We start from the raw sequence: 23130 nt of genomic DNA, 5'->3' as shown, positions 1-23130 counted from the left end.
AGAGGGCTGGTGCAGTCCTGTGCATGCGCTTCAGTCTCTGAGTTCATAGGAACTTTGCTCGTTTGTGTTGGAGGACCTGGTTCTCCTGGTGTCCTCCATCCTTCTGTCTCTACCGCTCCTGCCTCCTCTTCTGAAAATCTCTCCCTGGGAGCTGAGGGGAGAGATTTGGTGGAGATATCCCATTCAGAGATGTGGTTCCAAGGTCTCTCTTTCTGTGTAAGGTCTGGCTGTGGGTCTCTGTATTTGTTCCCATCCACTGCAGGAGGAAGCCTCTCTGATGGTGGCTGAATAATGCACCCATCTCTGGGTAGAGCAGAACATCATTAGGAGTCATTTTATTGTTACTTTTTTTTAAAAGACCAGTAGTATGCAGTTTTACCCTGTGGGCTATCTAGTCTCTGATTCTTGGTCACACAAGCAGTGTTCAGTATGGGTTCCCTCTCATGGAGTGTGCCTTATGTCAAACCAGACACCGGCTGGTTACTCCCACAAGGTTTGTGCCCCCAATGCCCTAGATATTTTGCAGGCAGGACAGATTGTAGGTTAACGATTTCATTGATGGGTTGGTGTTGACTTTCCTCTTTTGGTATCCTGCAGGGGACCTTTCCGTGTCAAAGACACTAAGAGGTGACAACTGAGGAAGCAGATGCCAGACAGTGGGGTCGAGGCCAGAATGCCCCAGTTCTCCCTCCTGCTCTGAGAAGATTCCAGAAGACCTGCAGGAGCGCAGGGCCCAGAATGAGGAACTCATTCTCTCTGCTCCATGTTCACTCCCTGGCTTCTCTGCACCTCCCCTGCTGTGTGACCTGTCAGCAATCCGTGCCCACCTCTGTGTGTCTGTCCACCTAGGAACAAGTGTCATCAAGTCAGTCACATGTCGGGCCATGTAGTGTTTGCGCGTGGAGTGCAAGTGCTCAGAATGCAGTGTATTGGAGGTGGCGAGAGCATCATGTCTGCAGCAGGCACTACCCATTCCCCCCGAGCACACCCACCTCATTCCCCTGCGGGGATGGTAGTGATACTAATGGCGATGTGCCAATGGCAGCTGACAGAATGTCCGCCCTGCTGGTGTAAGCACTTTGCATGCCAGTTATTAAGATTTTTTTTTTTATTGACATGGAATCACACTGTGTAGCCCATGTTGGTTTCAAACTCACAATTCTCCTACCACAGCCTTAGAATGATTGGGATTAGGTTTGTAGGACTTACAAATCCTACAGAAGTTCCTGTTTTGAGGGCTTCCCATCCTCCACACAGCAGTCAGCAGAAGCAGGGCCTTTGGAAGTTAACTGGATGTGGAGAGCCTGACCCCAGAAATGGCTTTAGTTCATGTATGGACCCCAGACTCAGTGGCATGAAGGAGACACTTTGGTAAAAACAGTTCTTTCTTTCCTTGGTCTGACTACTGTGAAGTGTCAGTTTGTTTTACCAGGCACTTCCTGCTAGGATGGTCTGCCTCTCCATAGACCTAGCCATTGGACACAGCCACCCATGGGCGTGAACTCTGAAACAGTGAGCCGAGATAAAACTACTTTTCCTTATCACTTGATTAACTCAGGTATTTTGTCCCAGCAATGGAAATCTAATGTGGAGCAATGGAGCTAAGGCTGGAGTGTCCCTGATACTACATGGTTCAGATGCCTTTGCAATGTGTTTGTGGGGAGCATTTGGAGAAGTGTGGAGATGCTGACTGCCTGAGAGTCTCAAGAATGTTCTAAACGGAGCTTAATGGACATTGTGATAGAGACTTGACCAGAGTGGTGGCAAAGTTTGGATGGGACTGAGGATTCTGATAGGAGGTTGACTAGAGGGTACTGCTAGTGTAATACATCCTGAAAGCACACACACACACACACACACACACACACACACACACACACACACACTAACACACACACACACACTATTCCCTGAGAGCTCATGAAGCTGAATTTAAAGGAGTGTAAGAGTACAGTTTAGAGAGGGGTGTTTGCTAAAGAGATTGGAAACATTATAAAGAAGCTAAGAGCTTTACACCAGGACAACTGGAAAGATGCTACGAGGGCATCTCAGGAATCTATGAGACCCTACCATCAGAGCGACAGGTGTACACATGAACCAGAGCTTCAGTGCCTGTGAGATGGGTCCCCCCAGGCACTGGTAATCTACCAAGTATGATAGGGTTTGGGTTTGTTAGGTGAGGTCCCTGTGACATGGCACATTTTGGTGCTGATTTGTGTCAGCAGGGCCTGCCCTCTCACATCTCTCACATGGAACATTTATATTTCTCTTTGCCATCACACATCCTCCTGCCCCAGATCAGTCTCATTCATTGAAGGACACATGCCTGACTAGGACATAGAGGGGTGGCCCTGTCCCATAGATCTAAAAAGGGAAAATGTCACAACAGGGAGAATGAACATCTTGTATGATGCAATTAAGGAACACAGCAGGATGGACCAGTGGCTTCTCAGCAACTCTGGGATCCAACCCATGCCACCTCCACAGGAATTCATCAGGCTACCATGCTTGCCTCTGTAGAAATGAGACAAGCTGATGACACCCTGTGTTCTCACTGGTCCTTCTGAAAATGCTGCTGGATCCAGAAGGACCCAAAGTCCACACTCAGGTTCTGCATTTTCCCCCTTCAGGTACCTTAGAGCTCGTTCCTTCAAAGACACTTTTAATGACTTGGTGGTGTTGGGCGTGAAGTTACCTTTCCTGGGGCTTTTGAGCACCACAGAGCCAATTCTCCTGTGAAAGGAAGATGCAGGAAAACCCCCATGGTCATCTTTCACAAACATCACTTTATTCTAAGATTCATGACAAACACTTCAAGAACTTTAATGTCTGCTAACAGTGAGGCAGGGAAGTGCCGGGAGAAGAGGGGTCTCACGTGACCTGGGTAGACTTTGGACACGTTTTCAGCTCCTGCCCCCTGACTATGGATGCCTTGAGGGGCAGGGTCCTTGCAGAATTCCTGCGGCCCAGGATTCCATCATTTGCTCCCTTCCTCCTGGCTGGAGCCCTGAGCAGGGCACGGACACAGGACATCATGGGCTTTCTGCATGGTTCCGTCTGCAGGTCTCGGTCCATACATGAGTCCTCTCCAACACCACGGCTGCAGAACTGTGGGTGGCCTTCTGCATCCTCCGGAGAACTCTTAGAATACAACAACACACGTGAGAGAGAACCTTGTGACTGCAGCTATACAGGGCGTCTTCCCAACCGTGGTCACCCTGCTCTGCCCTGCTCTCCAGGCTGCTTCCTCCTGTCTAGACCTCTGCTCCCACTCACCTCTGTCCCTCATCACCTAGCTCCCACCCCATACCACTTTTCTCCTCCCTCCGCACCTCCTCTTTTCCTTCCCCCACTCCCTTCTCTTAACACGCTTCTGCTGTTGACTTCTAGTCCAACAGTTTTAGATTTCCCATGTGCAGGATACAATGAGATTTGTCTTCTGGGATGCTAGATATGTTGATAGTTTCCATTGAACCTTCCCATGGTATCTAGATCTAGCTTCCCAATACATTGTATCCTATAAATACACATGGTTGTGATCTGTCCATTGACACAGACATGAGTAAAACACTCATTCAAATACAGAAAGATACCTGGGCCACGCCTGCTGCTTGTTCTCCAGACACCCTCCTTGTGCCTCATTTCTGAGGGGAGACTCTGTTCTGCCCCTGGTGAGATTTCCTTGATGGACAACAGCAGCACAGTCTCATCATGGCATCTTCTATCCCCCTTGTCCATGCCCTCAAGCCTCGAGGCTGGCCCCAGCTTCGGGTGGACTTGCCCTTTGCTGAGGCGCTGTGGGGGCATAAGTCATCTTCTGTGTTATCACTGCTGGTACTCCTTGAGTAAATGCAGGGGGCACTCTTGGAGCGTTGGTGGTCTTGGTCCAAAGTGAGTGTCCTCTGGAGTGGCGTGTGGAGAGGAATGGCGTACTCTGTGGCCCTTCTGTCTCCTCTTTGACCTGCCTGCTGGCCATAGGCAGACAACTGACCACTAGTGGGTGATCCTCTGAGCAAAATGCCAAGGGTGGGCTCACTGCTCCTCCTCCTGAGTGGTAGAGGGAAAGCAATAAGGTCCTCTAGGGAAGGGAATGGCGCCAACCCCGGGTTCACGGGTTGAGCTGAGGTTGTGCAGCTAGGCCCCTGGAGAGCCTGCCTTTGCAGTAAGCAATAGGACGCCATGGTCTGGTCGAATTTCCTGTGACATAATGAGTCTTTGATGTCCTGGGCTTGGAACCCAATCCGTTCCATGGCTTTCACAATTGCAGGGTCGGGCAAGCTGGGGACCATTTCTTCACAGTCATTCGGTGAAGCCTCCGTGTCTTTCCTAAGCCAGGAGTGTGTCATCACTTCATCTGCTGTTGGCCTACGCTTGGGGTTGACTCTCATTAAGAGGCTGAGCAGGTCCTGGAGTTCTTTTGACAGGCCCAAGGGGACGGTATAATTCCCTTTCACAATCTGCATTTTGAGCTCTGGCGAGATGACAGCGCAAAATGGGAGTTTTCCGACCACCATGAAATATAGGACCACGCCCAAGGCCCATATGTCGGCCTTGGGCCCATGACAAAGTTCAAGTAAGAGTTCCGGAGCACAAAAGGCATAAGGCCCAATGAAAAATCCAACATTTTGCCCAGGCTTGAGTTGGGTGCCAAGGCCAAAGTCAATGATTTTGACTTTTCCGTTCCCATCTACCATGATGTTGTCTGGTTTCAGGTCCCGATGAATTACTCCCTGCTTATGGCAGTAACTCACAGCACTTAGGATTTGCCTGAAGATCCCCCGGGCATGGTCCTCCTGCAGGTGGCCAGCCTTTTGGACGTACTTATAAAGTTCTTTTCCCTCAAACAGCTCCATGATGAGGTACGTTCTCTTGTCAGCCTCAATCACTTGGAGAAGGGAGATGATGTTGGGGTGGTTCATCAGCTTCATAATATTTACCTCATTCATGACTGCAAAGCACCACATCTTCCTCTTCTGAAGTACTTTGACAGCCACTGGGGTGCCTGTGAGGCGGTGGTGGGCCAGTTTTACTTTGGCAAAGGCTCCACTGCCAATGGTCTTCAAGACCACATACTGCGAGTAGAAGCTCTCTGGATCCAGGAGGCTGGAGTTAGATCTGAGCCCTGCATAATCCTCCACGAACTCTGTACAATTATCTACAAGTTCTGCACACTCCTTTTCACAACAGGAGAACATTATTGGTAACAAACATAAATGCTACCTAAGAGAAAGAAAAAAAGGAGAAAGAAAGAAGAAATTGAAAATGAAAATAATGGAAAAAAAAGAATAGAAAACCTAAAATCCTATCAAACAACTAACAACTACAACAAAAACCAAGAAAACCAAAACCACACACAAAGCCAAGAAAATCCAAATTAAAAAACTAGTTGTAGGTCACTAGGAAGGAGGACCCCAGCTCAGCAACATTGAGAATAAAGACCACTAATTACTTAAGAAGAAAAAACATACAAAGAAATATAGAAAGGATGCAGAAATGAAAAAAATTAGCAAATCCAAGCAATAAAAAAATTAAAGAAAAACAAACCAAACTCCAAACAAACAAAATACATTAAAAACTAAAAACCTAGAAATCAAAACAAAATATAACAAAGCCCACAAAAGCTTCTAGAATATACAAATAACTAAAAATAAATAAATAAGTAAATAAATAAATAACACTAAGAAACAACCCAATGAATAATTGGGATAGGGAACTGAAAAGGGATTTCTCAGAAGACACACAAATGGATTGTGTGTGTGTGTGTGTGTGTGTGTGTGTGTGTGTGTGTGTGTGTGTTAGTGTATATTAATATTCACCATCCTTGGCCATCAGGGAAATTCAAATTAAAACTTTGAGATTTTTGTCTTATGCTGTGGGATGGTCTATATGTCAAATTGCTCTGATTGGTCAATAAATAAAACACTGATTGACCAGTGGCCAGGCAGGAAGTAGGTGGGACAAGGAGAGAGGAGAATTCTGGGAAGCGGAAGGCTGAGGCAGAGAGACACTGCCAGCTGCAGCCATGACCAGCAGCATGTGAAGACGCCGGTAAGCCACCAGCCATGTGGCAAGGTATAGATTTATGGAAATGGATTAATTTAAGCTATAAGAACAGTTAGCAAGAAGCCTGCCACGGCCATACAGTTTGTAAGCAATATAAGTCTCTGTGTTTACTTGGTTGGGTCTGAGCGGCTGTGGGACTGGCGGGTGAGAGAGATTTGTCCTGACTGTGGGCAAGGCAGGAAAACTCTAGCTACAGTCTTACTTCATTCTGAATGGCAAAGACTAACAAAAGGCAACAAATGCTGATGTAGATGTGGATGATGGAAACTCTCATGCACTCTGGATGCTGGTGTGGGTGTGGGGGATGAAAATCCTCATGCACTCTGGATGCTGGTGTGTGTGGGGGGGGGATGGAGACCCTCATGCACTCTGGATGCTGGTGTGGATGTGGGGGATGGAGACCCTCATGCACTGTGGATGCTGGTGTGGATGTGGGGGATGGAGACCCTCATGCACTGTGGATGCTGCTGTGGGTGTGGGGGATGCAAACCCTCATGCACTGTGGATGCTGGTGTGTGTGGGGGGGGGATGAAAACCCTCATGCACTCTGGATGCTGGTGTGGGTGTGGGGGATGAAAACCCTCATGCACTCTGGATGCTGGTGTGGGTGTGGGGGATGGAGACCCTCATCCACTGTGGATGCTGGTGTGTGTGGGGATGCAAACCCTCATGCACTCTAGATGCTGGTGTGGGGGATGGAGACCCTCATCCACTGTGGATGCTGGTGTGGGTGTGGGGGATGAAAATCCTCATGCACTCTGGATGCTGGTGTGGGTGTGGGGGATGAAAACCCTCATGTACTATGGATGCTGGTGTGGATGTGGGGGATGGAGACCCTTATGCACTGTGGATGCTGGTGTGGGTGTGGGGGATGGAGACCCTCATGCACTGTGGATGCTGGTGTGGGTGTGGGGCATGGAGACTCTCATGCACTGTGGATGCTGGTGTGGATGTGGGGGATGGAGACCCTCATGCACTGTGGATGCTGGTGTGGATGTGGGGGATGGAGACCCTCATGCACTGTAGATGGGAGTTCAAACTGGTGCAGCCACTGTAGAAATCAGTGTGGCTGTTCCTCAGAAAACTAGCAATAGTTCTATCATGTGGTCCAGCTATACCACTCCTGGGTATATACTCAAGGGACTCTATTTCCTGCTGAGAGACACTTGCTCACCCACGTTCAGTGCTGCTCTATTCACAATAGCTGGGATATGTAAACAGCCTAGACATCCATCAGCTGACGAAGGGCTAATGAAAATGTGGTACCCATACAAAATGGAATTTTATGCAGCTACAAAGAAAACTGACATTATGAAATTTCTAAGTAAATGGATGGAACTGGGAAACATTACACTAAGTGAGGTGACCCGGACCCAGAAAGGCAAGCATAGCATGTTCTCACGTTCCCATTCATATGTGGATCCTTGCATCAAATCTTTGGATTTATTAGCACAACTCTCAGATCTCATCAGAGAAATTAATTTGTGCAAATGTTTACATAGAAATTTACAACTTGTCAAAGAATGGAGAGTGTCAATGCTCAGACACCAACGGGATGTCCACATCACACCCTTCCTCCTCTAAGGCTCAGGGACCATCATGGAGAAGGGGGCAGAGAGGTTGTAAGACCCAGAGGGTGGGAGGGACCGGAGCAAATTATCATCTTCTTGGCATGACAGGACCGCTGCACTCACGAGCTGACTGCGGCTGTGGCTGCCTACACAAGACCTGCCCCAAACCGAGCAGGAAGCCGTCCAGCATGACTACCCATAGGAGCCACTGGCAGCTGATGGTTTCTGGGGAAGGGAGAGTCATTTCTCCTCAAGAACGTGGCCCCTGCTAGGCCACCCACACTGCAATGGATGTCCCCACACCCATGAACTTATGAGCACAAATTGGGATCAATTGCCTATTGAGAGAGAGAGAGGAATTGGAGGTGGGGAGAGTAGACATAGGGGAGATCTAGGAGAAGTTGGGGAAGAATGGGTAGTGAATATGATCAAAATATATTCTATGAACATATGAAATTCTCAAAAATGCTGTATCTTTAAAAAACACAAATAATCAAAAAATCTAAAACCCCAAACAAAGCAAAAATACAATAAGAAAACCTAGAAAAGCAAAACAAAATCAGAAAACCAAAGGTGACACAAAATGTAAAAATAATAAAAAAAAATCCCCCAAAATGTAAAAATAATAATAAAAAAAAAAACAAAGAAAATTTCAAACAAAATCTAACAAACCTGAAACCAGCCCAAACCAAGAAGCCAGAAAACCCAAAACATCAAAAGTAAAACTCAAACACCGAGCTATAGTGACACATACCTTTAGTCCCAGAACTCCAGAGGCAGAGGCAGGTGGATCTCAGGGTTTGAGGCTAGCCTGGTCTACAGAGAAAGGTCCAGGACAGCCAGGGCTACACAAAGAAACCCTGTCTCTCAAGAAAAAAAAAAAAAACCCAAACCCAAAACACCTCAAATAGCCACAGGCTGGGGAGATAGGTTAGTAGTTAAATTGCTGCCCATGCAAAACGGGAGGGCCTCATTCCATCTCTAGAAACCTAGTATAAAAAAAATCAGTTAAAAAAATTGTTAAAAAAATTTTTTAGCCAGGCGTTGGTGGTGCACGCCTTTAATCCCAGTACTTGGGAGGCAGAGCCAGGTGGATCTTTGTGAGTTCAAGGCCAGCCTGGGCTACCAAGTGAGTTCCAGGAAAGGCGAAAAGCTACACAGAGAAACGCTGTCTCGAAAAACCAAAAAAAAAAAAAAAAAAAAAAAAAAGATTTAGTTTCTAGTCCACAAACACCTGCTAAGATCCTATAATATAGTACGTAGAGGTAAGCTTTAGTTAAGTGCTTTTTTAATCTCAGATTGCAGAGTTGGCGCAGCAGATCCCTGGGAACACTTGACCAGCTCCAGTTCAGTGAGAGAGACTGTCTCAAAAAACAAGATAGATGACCTACCTTAGGTACAATGGTCAAGTTGACTCCTAGAGTCAACACTTTCCCACACACAGGTGTTCCCACACCTACCCACACAGTGCCCCTATAGGACACACACACACACACACACACACACACACACACACACACACACGTGCACTCACACTCACCCACAGGTATGCCTACCCAAACACAAAAAAACACACAGGTGCACATTCAAACAGGTACTTACACACAAGTGAACTTAAATGCAAAAAGATACACATACCACGCACACAGACACACAAGCCACACACATCTAGACACACATACATATACAAACACAAGCACACAAGCACAAGCCACACATATAAGCAAATCTACCAACACACATCTAGACACACAGGCACATACAAACACAAGCACACACACAAACCAAACAATCAAATGGAAAATTCGCACACGGCCTCGATGGATAACAGTAAAATCACACACCTCCTCTCCACACACCCACAGAAATCCAGGCCGGGCCGCTCACAATCGCCCCTCGTGAGGTCATAGCAGGACCTCCCCTGACACGGCTGGGCGGGCCGCCAAGGCTCTGGCTCAGATGGGCCTCGGAGACTGGCATTAGGTGTTTAGAAATCAGAGCCTGGAGGATGTGCTCAGGCTTCTGGTTTGAATGTCTGCTGTGCCTCCTGCTTTGCCATCCTCATATCTGCACCCGCCACGGCACCTGTTCTTTGAATTCCGACCGGTGGGCCCAAGATGATGCTACAGCTTAACTTACAGAAAAAAATGTTCCGTTCATATATATATATAATAAATATAATAGAGCATATTTATTATCACAGTGAGGCTGTCAGGAAGATACCTTTCTCATACTTTCCAAGGCCATTGGATTCTCATTAAAAAAAAAAAAAACCCTGGGTGGGGGCCTTGGAGATAGGTGAGTGGTTAGAACATTTGCCCTGCAGAGTGTGAGGACCTCAGTGTGAATTCCCAGAGTTCATGTGAAGGCTGGACGCAGCAGCACACACCTGTAATGTCAGAACTCCCTAGAAGCAGGAAAGGCAATGGAGATAGGAAAATGCCTGGGGGCTTGGGGGCCAGGTAACCCGGCATATGTGCTATCAAGTCACAGCCCTTGCTTCAAACAAGCGGGAAGGTAAGGACCGGCAGCAAAAGTGTCCTCTAATCTCCACACACGTGGTAGGACAAATGCATGTCAATATACATACAGCATGTTACACACACACACACACACACACACACACACACACACACACACTGAGAGGTCAGAAGAAAATGGGTCAATTTATGCAAAATGAAATGAAAGCAAGCACACTGTATGAACTATGATTCTCTAGTAAAACATTCCTCTAGAAATGAGGAAGACACCGGGCGGTGGTGGCGCACACCTTTAATCCCAGCACTCGGGAGGCAGAGGCAGGCGGATCTCTGTGAGTTCGAGGCCAGCCTGGGCTACCAAGTGAGTTCCAGGAAAGGCACAAAGCTACACAGAGAAACCCTGTCTTGAAAAAACCAACAAAAAAAAAAAGAAAGAAAAAGAAAAAGAAAAAGAAAAAAAAAGAAGAAAGAAAGAAATGAGGAAGACATTAAGAAGCTCCCAGGGATGAACACTGAGTGAAGGGATTTCAGATGAGATGACCCAGGAATTCAGAACCTCAAGAAGAAATAAAGAACTTCCGTAGAGGCAACTCCACCCACGGTCAGAAAGGATGAACTCTGTTTCCTCCAAACTGTGAGGGACATCATGTCACAAGCCCCCAAACAGCAGTGACGAGACTCAAGTGCACAGAGATGTCTCTTGTGACACCAGTCTCTGGAGCGGCCGGGCAGGGTTGTGAGAACAGCGTTCTGTCTGTTAGTAAGAGGCCTGAGTTCACAGAGGAATGGTGGGGTGTTTAGTATTTTCAGCGTAATCTCCATGGTGACACAGAAAAAAACTAGAATCACGCAGAGAAGAGAGGGACACTCAAGCATTTCTTCACTAAAAAGTCAACTGAGATCAAAAGACGATAATCAGGAAATAAGAGACAAAGGCTGTAAGGTTAATGGAGGTCACAGCAAATGCCTCCTTGGTGATGAGTGCATGCTCGCTCACACTCTGTCTCTCTGTGTCTCTGTCTCCTCTCTCTCTCTCTCTCTCTCTCTCTCTCTCTCTCTCTCTCTCTCTCTCTCTCTCTCTCAACAGACAGAGGTTGGCAGGATGTATAGAAAACATGACCTAAGTCCATGGCGAGTGCAAGGCTCACTTTGGTGAGCAAAGGTCCAAAGATGGAGCAGGCATGTGTGAGGACCAGGTGCTCTGTGCACACTGTGACCAGAAGGAACAGGGCCACTGTGCTGACACAGACGAAATCGCGAAATCGACTGTGAGCCACAGTCAGGTCACAGGACCCAGGGTGCTGTACCATTCCTGAACACCAGTGCCTCCTGTGGGCTGGAGCCAGCTGCCAGCGCCATGCCATGCACCAATCTGAGCTGCACAGGGGCTGACATGGCAGTTTAAGATTTGTCTCACACAGTCAGAGAACGCTGCAGGCACCTAGTAAAGCCAGGTCCAGACACAGAAGACCTCTCAAGGTACAGTATATTTTAAAATATGCTTAGATGCAGAAGAAAGAAAACAAAATGGGTATAGGCAGTCATGGAAAAAAAGCATTTAGAAATAATAAAGTCTTTAAGGAGAGAATAAAGTAATATAAAAGCAATAAGCCACATAAAGATGGGAAATACACAGGGGGTCTGGATCCTGTATGGTGCTTGGTTGAATTTGAATTTTTTAAATGCTAATGTACAAAAATCAATAGGCATTAGATTATGGAAACTGCTAAATTAAACCAGCCTACATATTTTTAATAATGTCTTAACTTCAAAATGGAATTCAGAAAATATGTTGTGTTTGGAGAGAGGTTATGACTTTGTTTCCAATGAAAACAAAAAGTTATGGTTCTCTTCAAAATTAATAAAGATCAGCTTTGATTGGAGGAGACCTCCTGAAAATCTTGGCTACCGACCTGAAGAAAGGAGCCAAGGAAGACTAGAGGACAGGGGACATGTGTGCTGACCCCTCTCCTAGGGCACAGCTCTGAGACTGGGTGAGCCATGTAACTCTTATTGCCTACCGTCCTCATGACTTATTATTATTATTATTATTATTATTATTATTATTATTATCATCATCATTATTACATGCCATCCTTTCATATGGCATGGAGGGAGGTTTGGTTATACAGTCCAGATGGACTTTAACATTGACAAATGTGTTTACCTGCTCAAACATAGAACAAAAAATCATTTTAACTGAGTTGTGCATACTGTTCATTCCACAATTGTGTTAATGCATATATATATTAACTTTAAAAGTATGTGTTTTCAGAAAGAAAAAAAAGGACCAATCATCAATGAAGACAAGTAGCCCAAGTGATCCAGCTTCTCAGAATGCCTCTGTTGCAGTTTCCTCAAAATTCTGCATCTAGAACAACTTCAAAGTTATTAGCTGAGATGGTCCAGTCTCACAGGCTATTCAGCCAAGACTTCAAATGAGCTCTACACTTTCCCATCACACAGAGACTAAACAACAAATAATACAGCTAGCTCTCTTAGGACTTGACCAGTATCTCAATTTTCTCAGGGTCCCCTAAAGTTCCCATTACCCCCAGACAACAGGAAGCTGTCTAGAGAACATGATGCCCACATTCCCAAGAGGTGGGGTGGGTGGTTGTTTATTATTCTGTGGGTTATGGATGTTTGTCATTGTTTAGGGGAGTTGGTTATAAGTTGTTATTGGTCATGTTCAGGAAAAAAGCTGAACCTAGGAGATTTGATTCAGGGATCTCGTTCTGAAGGGGAAAAGGGAAGTTATAAAAATGATGGGATAAAAGGGTGGGTTGTTGAGTCTATTTTTGAACAACCACTAGTCTCAAATATTTTATATTAGTATGAATTTTTGTATACTGCTGCAAACTTAAGGTTATTTTTGTATATATATATATGTGTGTGTGTATATATATGTATATATATAAATATATATATATATACATATATATATATATGGTTCTGCTCTTGTTTAAGGTATTGTACGTATGTTTGGTGAGATATTGTGTACCCTAAATATGGTGATATATTATGTACCCTAATAAACTTACCCGGGGATCAGAGGACAGAGCCAGCCACTAGATTAGACATAGAGACCAGACAGTGGTGGCACACACCCTTAATCCTATCAGTAGGAAAGCAGAGATCTGTCTGGATCTCTGTGAGTTCAAGGCCACACTGGGAACAAAGTCAGGCAGTGGTGGCACATGCCTTTAATCTTAGCACTTGAGATCTCATGCCTTTGCCTGGAAAGCACACACGCCTTTAATCCCAGGAAATGACATGGCTGGGTGGAGAACAGTATATAAAACATGAGGAGACAGGAACTAAGCAGCAGTTCAACTGAGACCCTCAGGGGTGAGGACGCAGAGGCTTTCAGTCTGAGGATTTGTGGAAACAGGATCGGCTAAGGGATTGGTGAGGTGAGGTTGGCTGTGTTCGTTCTGCTTCTCTGATCTTCCAGCTTTCACTTCAATATCTGGCTCTGGGCTTTTTTTTTTTAATTATAAGACCTTTTAAGATGCAGGTTTCATACAGGTACCTTCAGGGGTATGTGGCCTCCTCTTCTTCTTTTTAAATGAAAGGAAGCATTTAGTTGGGAGTTTGTTTACAGTTTCAGAGGTTTAGTCCATGACTATCTTGATGGGGAGCATGGTGGCAGCAGGTAGAAGGGTGCTGGAGCAGTAGCTAAGAGCTTACATCCTGATCTGCGGGCAGCAGGCAGAGAACAGCACGTGGACTCTTGGATCTACTAATCTGCAGTACTGAAAGGCCCTTCTGGCACGGGGTTTTCCTTTCACTTGTTAGCTAATGAACATTTACAGAATGTGCTGCCTCAAGTTTCTTCATCCTTTTAGCTTGACCACCTGGTAGAAGTGGACACTTGCATCCCTTGAAAGTGGGACTAAGGACTTTTCTTATTCATACAGCCAAGTTTTCAAGGTCATAATGGAACATGAGGCAGGCATCTCATCCTATTTTCATCTCCGAGCCCCTCAGCACAGTTGCATTAAAATGGGTACCACAGAACTCACCACTGTGAGGAGGATGGCTTTCATGGAGGAACTCATGGTGGCTTCAGGCCTGTGTCCTGCCCTCTGGAATGCCTCTTTATGACAAGTGGCACAGAAAGATGAAGAACGGGGATTATATCTGAGGGAAAAGAAATTGGAGGAGCACATTAAGATACAAGAGAATCACTTCATCTAAGGACTGCTTCCTGTAGATCAAATGCTTTCTTCCTGTTAGCTTAAAGTAGCAGAGGAAAGAGACAAGGAGAGATTGTTGTTGCCTGTTCCACTGGATCCTACAGAGACCTAGAGGACTGGTAAGAAATGACTCTGAGTTCTTATGATTAGGACTTTCAGAAGAACAGAGTGTCTTTGTTATATGGAGGGCATAGTATTGGATTGTAGAGGCACGGGAAAATTTCCCCCACCACCCTATGAAGTTTTGATGAAATAAATTCCATTCAGTTGCATTATCTTCATTTTGAACATATCCAAAGTTGATAAAAGAGTATTCCCAATTAAAAAATCTACACTTAAGCTGGACATTTTGGTACATACCTTTAATCCCAGTACTCTTGAGGCAGAGGCAGGTGGATCTCTGTGAGTTTGATGCCAGCCTGGTCTATATAGTGAGTAAGTTCCATGACAGCCAAAGCTACATAGTAAGACCCTGTCTCAAAAACAACCACCACCAACAATAACAAAGCAAAAACAAACAACAAAAAAACTACATTGGAAGGGTTGGTCGGTGGATCAGCTGGGAAAGTGCTTGCCATGTAAACATGAGGAAAATGTGAGAAATGGAGTTTGAATTCCCAGAAACTATGTCAATTCTGGGTAGGTGTGGCCCACTCGTAATCCCAGCCAATAGGAGGTGTGGACAGGGATCCCCACAGCAATCTGGGTACCTAGATTAGCTGACTTAGCAAGATCTCGGTTCAAGTGAGACATCCTGCTTCAGCCTATAGATTGAAAGTGATTGAAGAAAGTACTTAGTGCTCACCTCTGGCCTTCACACACACACATGTGTACACATGCATACATGTAGACCTCTACATACACCCGTGTGCCTACACACATGTGAACAGGCAAATATACATGCATACCACACATAAACATGCAAAAAAAATTTAAATATAAGTTGAGTATTTTCTCATTAAATTTTCTTCAAAAATATAACCTTATAGTTTGTATAATATGTCATGTGAACATGCGATAATTCACCTATTTGTTGTATTAATTTTTCAGTATCACACAAAGATACACAGACATATACACACCTTTCCAGTGTGGATCTCTAGAAGAGAAAAAATACACCAAAAGAAATAAACACATCAAGGTTCATGCCAGACTGCTGCTTTCCAGAGTGGTTCCCTTTTCTTTGTTTTGTTTTTGTAAGACAGAGTCTCACTCTGTAGCTCAGGTTAGTCTCTACAAGCCCATGGCAATCCTCCTGCCTCAGCCTCCCAAGTACTGGGATTACAGGTGTGAGTCACCACATTCAGCTCAGGATAAGTATGGCTTTATTTCCACTACTAGTGTATACAGAATCTGGTCTCACTGTGCCTTATTTCTTTTTGCGGTCCTGGAGAGATCACATGTGCTTGGCATGTACTACACAACTGAGCTATAGCCCCACCCCATATTGTAATTAAAATACCTTTCAAAGCTAAAAGGATACCTAGCTCTTCACTGCCATTTATATTTTTAGTCATTCATTATTAATAACATTCAAGATTTTTTGTTTTATTAGCCACTTACGTGTTTATTCATTTTCTGAGATGAGGTTTCATGTAGCTCAGGCTGTTCTCAGACTCCAAATCCCCCTTCCTTAGCCTCCTAAGTGCTGGGATAGCCAGTTATTGTTAGTTGAATGTCATAATCCTCAACCATTGCCCATTTTGTGTGTCTACGTATGTTAGAACAATAGACTTTACTTTAGGGTTACAGAGAAAGGATGCAAAGTGGAGATTTCCCACTATATTCCCACCCACTCTCTCAACTCCCCTCCATTCCTTCCTGCCATTTCTCTCTGTTATTAGCACCTCGGCACTGGTGTGGTACATTCATTACCGTTAATGAGCCAATGTTCTCACCTGACTACTCACTGAAGTTCGTATCTCACATTCATATTCCTTCTTTGTATTTTAGAACTGCTGTCTCAGTATCCCCCGGGAATGTTTCCAGACTCCTCCTCCAGGATACCAAAGCCCATGAATATGGATGCTCACATGCATTATATCCAATGATGTAGTATTTTCATACAACTTACACACATATACCCATAATATATACTTCAAATCATCTCTGACTTACTTCTAGTACCCAATAGAATGTAAATACTGTGAAAAGTATTTTGAAATGGTATTGTGGACTCCCACCTCCTAGCAATGACTCCCAAGGTCTCCAGAGAGGATATGGAACAATGACAAGAAGATGCCACCTGAATTGCAGACAACACCAGCAAGCTTGATAGCCTGAGTTTAATCCCCAAGACCACATATTGGAAAGAGAACAGACTCCCACAAGTTGTCCTCTGACCTTCACAAGCAGGCCATGGTACACACACACACACACACACACACACACACACACACACACACACACACTTTTGTAACCATTGCCATGATCCAAGTCTAGCAGATGCATGTTTGGAAGTGCTATCATGAAGCCCCATACTTTGTAGAGTTAATAAAAGCTCCTTCAATTGAACAGCTTGCTGTGTGTTCTGTTTTTCTGACCTGGCTCTGAATGACAGAGAGGAATGACTAGACCAGGGTTGGGCTGTCTGGAGGGGGCAGGAAATGGAGCTTCAGGGTTAGATCTGTTTCCCAGGTTTTATATGTTTAGGTTTTTTTTGAGTCAGGGTTTCTCTGTGTAACAGCCCTGGCTGTCCTGGAACTCACTCTGTAGACCAGGCTGGCCACGAACTCACAGAGATCTGCCTCCTGAGTGTTGGGCTGTTTCCCAGTTTTATTTGAGATACCTACTGTACTTATGATAGCCTTCACTATTCTCTTCTCCTCCGTTCTTCACAAGGCTTGTCAGAGTAATTCTAAAAGCCACGCAGAACATGCCTGTCTCCGTCACTGTTTGTTGCTATGGAGAGCTACCATGGCTAAGGGAACTCTTATAAAAGAATTTAACTGGGAGCTTGCTTACAGGTTCAGAGGTTTAGTCCATTATCATCATGGCAGGCAGCATGGTGGCATGCAGGTAGGCACTGGAGCAGTGGCTGAGAGCTACATCCTGACCCATAGGCAGAGAGGGCTGAAACCTCAAAGCCTGACCCCAGAGACACACTTCCTCCAGCAAGGCCACACCTCCTAATCCTTCTAATCATGTCAAAGAGTTGCACTCCTTGGTGACTAAGCATCCAGCTGTAGGGCCTATGGAGGCCATTCTTACACGGGCCACCTCAATGCCTTCTTAAAACCTTCCAGAATTCCACCTTACCTAGAATAAGAGCGACAGTCTACCTGGGCACAGATGTGTCTACTTAGCTGTCCTTCGTTTACTCCAGGGGTTCTCAACATGTGGGTTGTGACCCTTTTGGGGAGTACAATGGCCCTTTCACAAGGGTCACATAAAACCAGCAGAAATATCAGATATTTATATTACAATTCATAACAGTAGCAAAATTGCCCTTCTGAAGTAGCAACAACAATAATTTTATGGTTGAGGGGGTCACCACAACATGAGGAACTGTAAAGGGTTGCAGCCTTAGGAAGGTTGAGAACCAATGTTCTAAGCAATGTTTATTTTTGTATACGCTTTGCCTTTATAATGATTTATTTTAAAAAAATATTTATTTCATTTTATGTGGTGTGTGTGTGTGTGTGTGTGTGTGTGTGTGTGTGTGTGTTCATGGGCATGTATGTGTGGGTACCCTCAGAGGTCAGAAGGGAATGTCAGATCCTTTGGAGATTTGGTTCCAGACTGTGGTGTGCAGCCCATTGTGGTGCTGGGAACTTCACTGGGTCCTCTGCAAACCAGAGCTCTTGATTGCTGAGCTGTCTTTTCAGCCCCTAGACTTGACTTACCTCTCATTGAGTTTAGTTCTAAGTTTTTATACCATTGTAAATATTTGATCATTAAATTTTGTTGTTGTTAGAGCATAGCTCTGGTGTTCAGCAGCTGCTGTATGCTCAAGGATGCTTTGCTCTGTATGTCCTTTTTCTTTCATTTTTTAAAACACAATTTCTTTTTTTTATTTTTTATTTTTTTATTTTTTTTTTTTTTTGGTTTTTCGAGACAGGGTTTCTTTGTGTAGCTTTGCGCCTTTCCTGGAACTCACTTGGTAGCCCAGGCTGGCCTCGAACTCACAGAGATCCGCCTGCCTCTGCCTCCCAAGTGCTGGGATTAAAGGCGTGCGCCACCACCGCCCGGCTTAAAACACAATTTCTTTATTGAATCTTTTGGAAATTCACATCATCCACCCCAATTTTGCACACCTCCCAGTCCCTCCCTATCCAGCCTCCCAGCAGTGGCCTCCCAAATGAAAAAAAAAAAAAAAAACAAAAAAAACAAACCAAACTTGTAGCTGGAATTTTCTTTGGGCCACCAACCAGCTCCCAAATAAAGACACAGACTTATTAATTATGAATGCTCGGCCTTAGCTTAGGCTTATCCCACTAGCTCTTTTAACTTAATTTAACCTGTTCCTATTCATCTATGTTCTTCCTGGGGCTTTTTGCCTTTCTTTAATTCTGTGTGTTCTACCTTTCTGCTTCTTCTGTGTCAGTCTGTCTGTGTGGCCCCTAATGTCTCCCTGTTGTCTTCTTTTCTTTCTTTCCTGGAGCTTAAATTCCTCCTGCTACTTACTGCCCAGAAGCTCCACCTATTCCTCCTCCCTCACTATTGGCTGTTCAGCTTTTTATTGGACCAGTCAGATGCCTTAGGCAGGCAAGGTAAAATAGCAACACATCTGTACATAATTAAACAAATCAACACATCTTTACATAGTTAAACAAGTGCATCATATCTTTAACTAGTTAAACAAATAATATGCAACATAAACCAAACCAAACCAAAGAAACACGAACAGAAAATAAAAACCAAAACAAAAGAACAGAAAAAATACCTCACAACAACAAAACCCTCTCAGTTCCTCCATCTTTCCCACCTCTCCAGCCCCTCTTCATTAGTCCTGGCGGCATTGGGAGCCCTGGTGTGACAAGTCTACCCTTTTGTCTAAACAGCTTTATTTGCAAACGTTCATTGTTATGAGTCTGGTTCAAGGCTCTGGTTTCTGGCACACCATCATCACTGGATCCTCACCTAAAAGTTCTCTTGGATATCCTGCAGCCACCGTGAGTCATGGAGATCCTGAGGTTATTGTTCCCCAGGACCAGTCCCTTCACAAGCTCCAGCAGGTCCTAGATGGGGGTAGATGTCAGGGTGGGCCAGCCCTAGGTGAGCCTGGGTGGTAGTTCAGATGGTCAGTCCAGGGCACTGTGGCCGACCCCCTCAGGTGAGGAGCAGAGCCATCTCCCCTGTGCCCATGCCGTCAGGGTCAGATCTCCTCTGTCTTGGGTGAGGCATGGGGCCATCTCTCCAGAGTTTGGGAGGCCAGCTGTCCCATGAGGGTCAAGGCCAGTTCTCTTGCTGCAGCATCCAGTGAGGCACAGTACCAGATATCCCAAGGACAGGGAAGGGCAAGGCCAGCTCAGAATGGGCCTCTGATTCCATCGTGCATGGTTTCCATTGCTCCATGAGGCAACATGGACCACAGACATGGTCCTCCCCAGTGGATTGGGCGTGGAACAGATCCTGGCTCTGGATGGAAACACAGGCCACTCAGATCAGCACGGCCCCTGGGACAGTGTGGTCCTCAGACACTAATTTGGCCCCAGGTGTTGGGCATCCATGTGGCCCTCGATGGTTACAGGAACCTCCTATATCAACACTGACCTTGGCTGCAGAGGGGGCCATGGACCCAATCATGGCCCCCAGCTGCTGCAGTCCTGGCCCAGATATCACCATGATATCAGATAGCAGTGCAGGCCACTCTAATCTGCTTGGCCCTGGCTGAAGCATGTCCCTTGGCCACTGACATGGACTCAGGTAGCTGACCTGACTTTGGGCCTTCACATGGCCCTCAGTAACAATATGGGCCACAGACTTCAACACAGATCCTGGTTGCAGTAGGACCATGGACCCAGACATGGTTCTCAGCAGCAACCTGGGTCTGGATGTCACCATGGTGGCATTCATGGTGGCAGCACAGGCCACCCAGACTGCATGTTCCTGGTGAGAGCTCAGTCCTCAGACACCAGCATAGCCCCAGGTGGCAGTCCAGACCCTGGGAATCTACATGGCCCTTGGTTGAACAGGAGCCACAGACATTGTCTCAGATGTTAATTGGTATTAGATAACCAATTGGTGTGTCTTCCCTGGGGAAGACTCTTTTTCTTTTCTTTTCTTTTTTTTTTTTTTTTTTTTTCGAGACAGGGTTTCTCTGTGTAGCTTTGCACTTTTCCTGGAACTCACTTGGTAGCCCAGGCTGGCCTCGAACTCACAGAGATCCGCCTGCCTCTGCCTCCTGAGTGCTGGGATTAAAGGCGTGCACCACCACCGCCCGGCAAGACTCTTTTTCTTATTATCAGCATCCCTTAGTTTCCTGTAGTTCTTTGTATAGGGTTGAGGCCTCATGAGTTTTCATTTAATAGGGGTGCTATTATCCATCCTTTTACTCAAAATAGGTGCCTATCTTTAAAGCTAAGATGTGCTACTCATGGACAACAGGTAGATGAATTTATTATTATTATCATCATCATCATCATCATCATCATCTTTGTTTTTTGAGACAGAGTTTCTCTGTGTACCAGATTTGTTTGTCCTGGAACTAGCTCTGTAGACCAGGCTGGTCTTGAACTCACAGGAATCTGTCTGCCTCTGACTCCTGGGTGCTGGAATTAAAATCGTGCTCCACCACTGCCTTCAGAATATTATTTATTTATTTATTTATTTGATCCACTCAGCCAGCCTGCATCATTTGATTGGAGAATTGGGGCCATTAATATCTGAAGTTCTTATTGAAATGTTGACTACAGTCATTTTGTTGATTTCTGGTGTTGTTGGTGTTCTCACTGGTACTTTGTATTTTGGTAATTATATCTTCAAGTTTCTGCATTCTCTTAGTTGTGTTGATCCCTCTCTTCAGCCTGAAATATTGCCTCCTTTTTTAATTTAGTTTTAGTTTGTTGGATATAATTTTTTAGGCTGTTTATACCATGGAAAATTTTTTCCTACTCAACTATGGCAGATAGTTTTGCTCAGTATATTAGTCTACGTTGGATGTTGTGGTTCTTTGAGGACTTGGGATGCATTGCTCCAGGCTCTTCTGGTATTCAAAGTTTCCACTGAGAAATCATCTGTTATTCTGGTGGGTCTTTCTTCATATGTGACTTGTGTTTTTACTCCTGATACTTTCAATATCTACTCTCTTTTTTCCCGTATATTTAACATTTTTGTTTGTTTGTTTTGTTTTTCAAGACAGGGTTTCTCTATGTAACAGCTCTGGAAGTCCTGCAACTCACTTTGTAGACCAGGCTTGCCTCAAACTCACAGATATCCTCCTGTCTCTGCCTCCTTAATGCTGGGATTAAAGGCATGCACCACCACCACCTGGCTATGTATACTTAATATTTTAATTATAATATTCCACAAAGAGTTTCTTTTCTGTTTCTATCCATTTGGTGTTCTCTGTGCTTCTTGTATCTTTTGTATTGTTGTATCTTTCCTTAGTTTGGGTAAGTTTTCTTCTATGATCTTGTTGGAGAGCTGGTCAATGCCATTGACCTGGGATTCTTCTCCCTCACCTATTCATAAAATTTAAAAGTTGGGTCTTCTCTTGGTGTCCCACATTTCCTGTATGTTAGTTTCCTCGTGTGCGTGCGTGTATGTGTGTGTGTGTGTGTGTGTGTGTGTGTGTGTGTGTGTGTGTGTGTGTGTATGTAATTTGGATCGTCCTTGCTTATTTGGTCTATAGCTTTCCATTGTCTTTGAGTCTTGCTGTTCTATCTTCTGCTCTCTCACTCTACTCTCAGGCTTTCCTTTGAGAGTTCTAGTTTAGTTTTCAGGTTTTTGAACTCCATCTTCAGTTCACTGAGTCTTGCTCAGTGTTTCTATCTTCTGACTGAATTCCCTTCTCAAGTCTTGGACTGTCCTCATCACATATGTTAGCCTTAGGTTTGTGTGTTCTTAGGGAGCAGTCAAGCATTCCGTCTTAAGCTCTTTCTCCTTATTTTCATGGAGCTGTTTCTTTGTGTCATCTTTAAAACTCTTTACATTCTCCATAAACTTCTTGGGTGAAGTACATGGTTGTTCTTTTAACTTCTGTGTCCTGGGATTCATCCAGGTCAATCTTGTTGAGAAACATTCTACAGGACCAGTAGATTTGCAGGGAGGGGACTACTGTCTTGATCTTTCACAGTGTTCATATTTTTGTGATGAGACTTCTTTTGATAGTTCTGTGTCTGATATAAATAGAGCATGTAGGGCAAAAGAAAGGATGTGTGGGTTGGATTGAGCCTGATGTTGGATATGGCTCAGGTGGACCCAGGGTACTGGGCTGGTGTGAAAGATGTTCCTTCTGATCCAATATTGGAGTTGGGTGATATATATGTCAGGAAACAAGAAAGAATTGTAGGAAGTTAAATTACCTCAATCTAAAAATGTTATTAAGAGATGAGTGTGGTACATTCCTGTGCATGCACTTTGGAGGGAGACAGGAAGATCAGGGATTCAAGAGAAGCCCAAGGTCCATATCAAGTTCAAGTTTCCTGATGGCTTATTTTGGTTATCAACTTGACCACATCTGGAGTAAATTAAAACCCACTCAGCTGGGTGTGCCTAAGAGAGATCTTCTTGATTGGATCATTGGAGGTGGGAAGGTCCACCATAAATCCAGATCATTTGAGGTCAGAAGACTCATCCTAAATCTGGGCCACACTTTCTGGTGGCAGCCCACATAAAAGAAGAAGGAATTCTCCTTTTGTCTGCCTGCCT

The 23130-nt window shown here is 44.9% G+C and overlaps 1 protein-coding gene across 4 annotated transcripts in view; it reads right to left on the bottom strand.

Moving 5' to 3' along the window:
- Positions 1–2765: 2765 nt before the first annotated feature.
- LOC102916214 (sperm motility kinase 2B-like) overlaps positions 2766–23130 on the bottom strand; it is a 28001-nt gene continuing 7636 nt past the window's right edge. The window contains exons 3-5 of one of the 4 annotated variants that reach the window (XM_076552135.1): positions 14143–14260; positions 3594–5220; positions 2766–3141 (exon numbers count right to left, since the gene is read on the bottom strand). In XM_076552135.1, the coding sequence (XP_076408250.1) occupies positions 3639–5195 (1557 nt within the window). In that variant the 5' untranslated portion in view covers positions 5196–5220; positions 14143–14260 and the 3' untranslated portion in view covers positions 2766–3141; positions 3594–3638. Of the gene's footprint in view, positions 3142–3593; positions 5221–9025; positions 9501–14142; positions 14261–23130 lie in introns of those variants that run through there. The other 3 variants (XM_076552136.1, XM_042261699.2, XM_076552137.1) reach the window with 3 other exon arrangements.

Source organism: Peromyscus maniculatus, chromosome 15, assembly GCF_049852395.1.
Source record: "Peromyscus maniculatus bairdii isolate BWxNUB_F1_BW_parent chromosome 15, HU_Pman_BW_mat_3.1, whole genome shotgun sequence".
NCBI lineage: Eukaryota > Metazoa > Chordata > Mammalia > Rodentia > Cricetidae > Peromyscus > Peromyscus maniculatus.
This window is presented reverse-complemented; position numbering and strand designations above follow the sequence as displayed.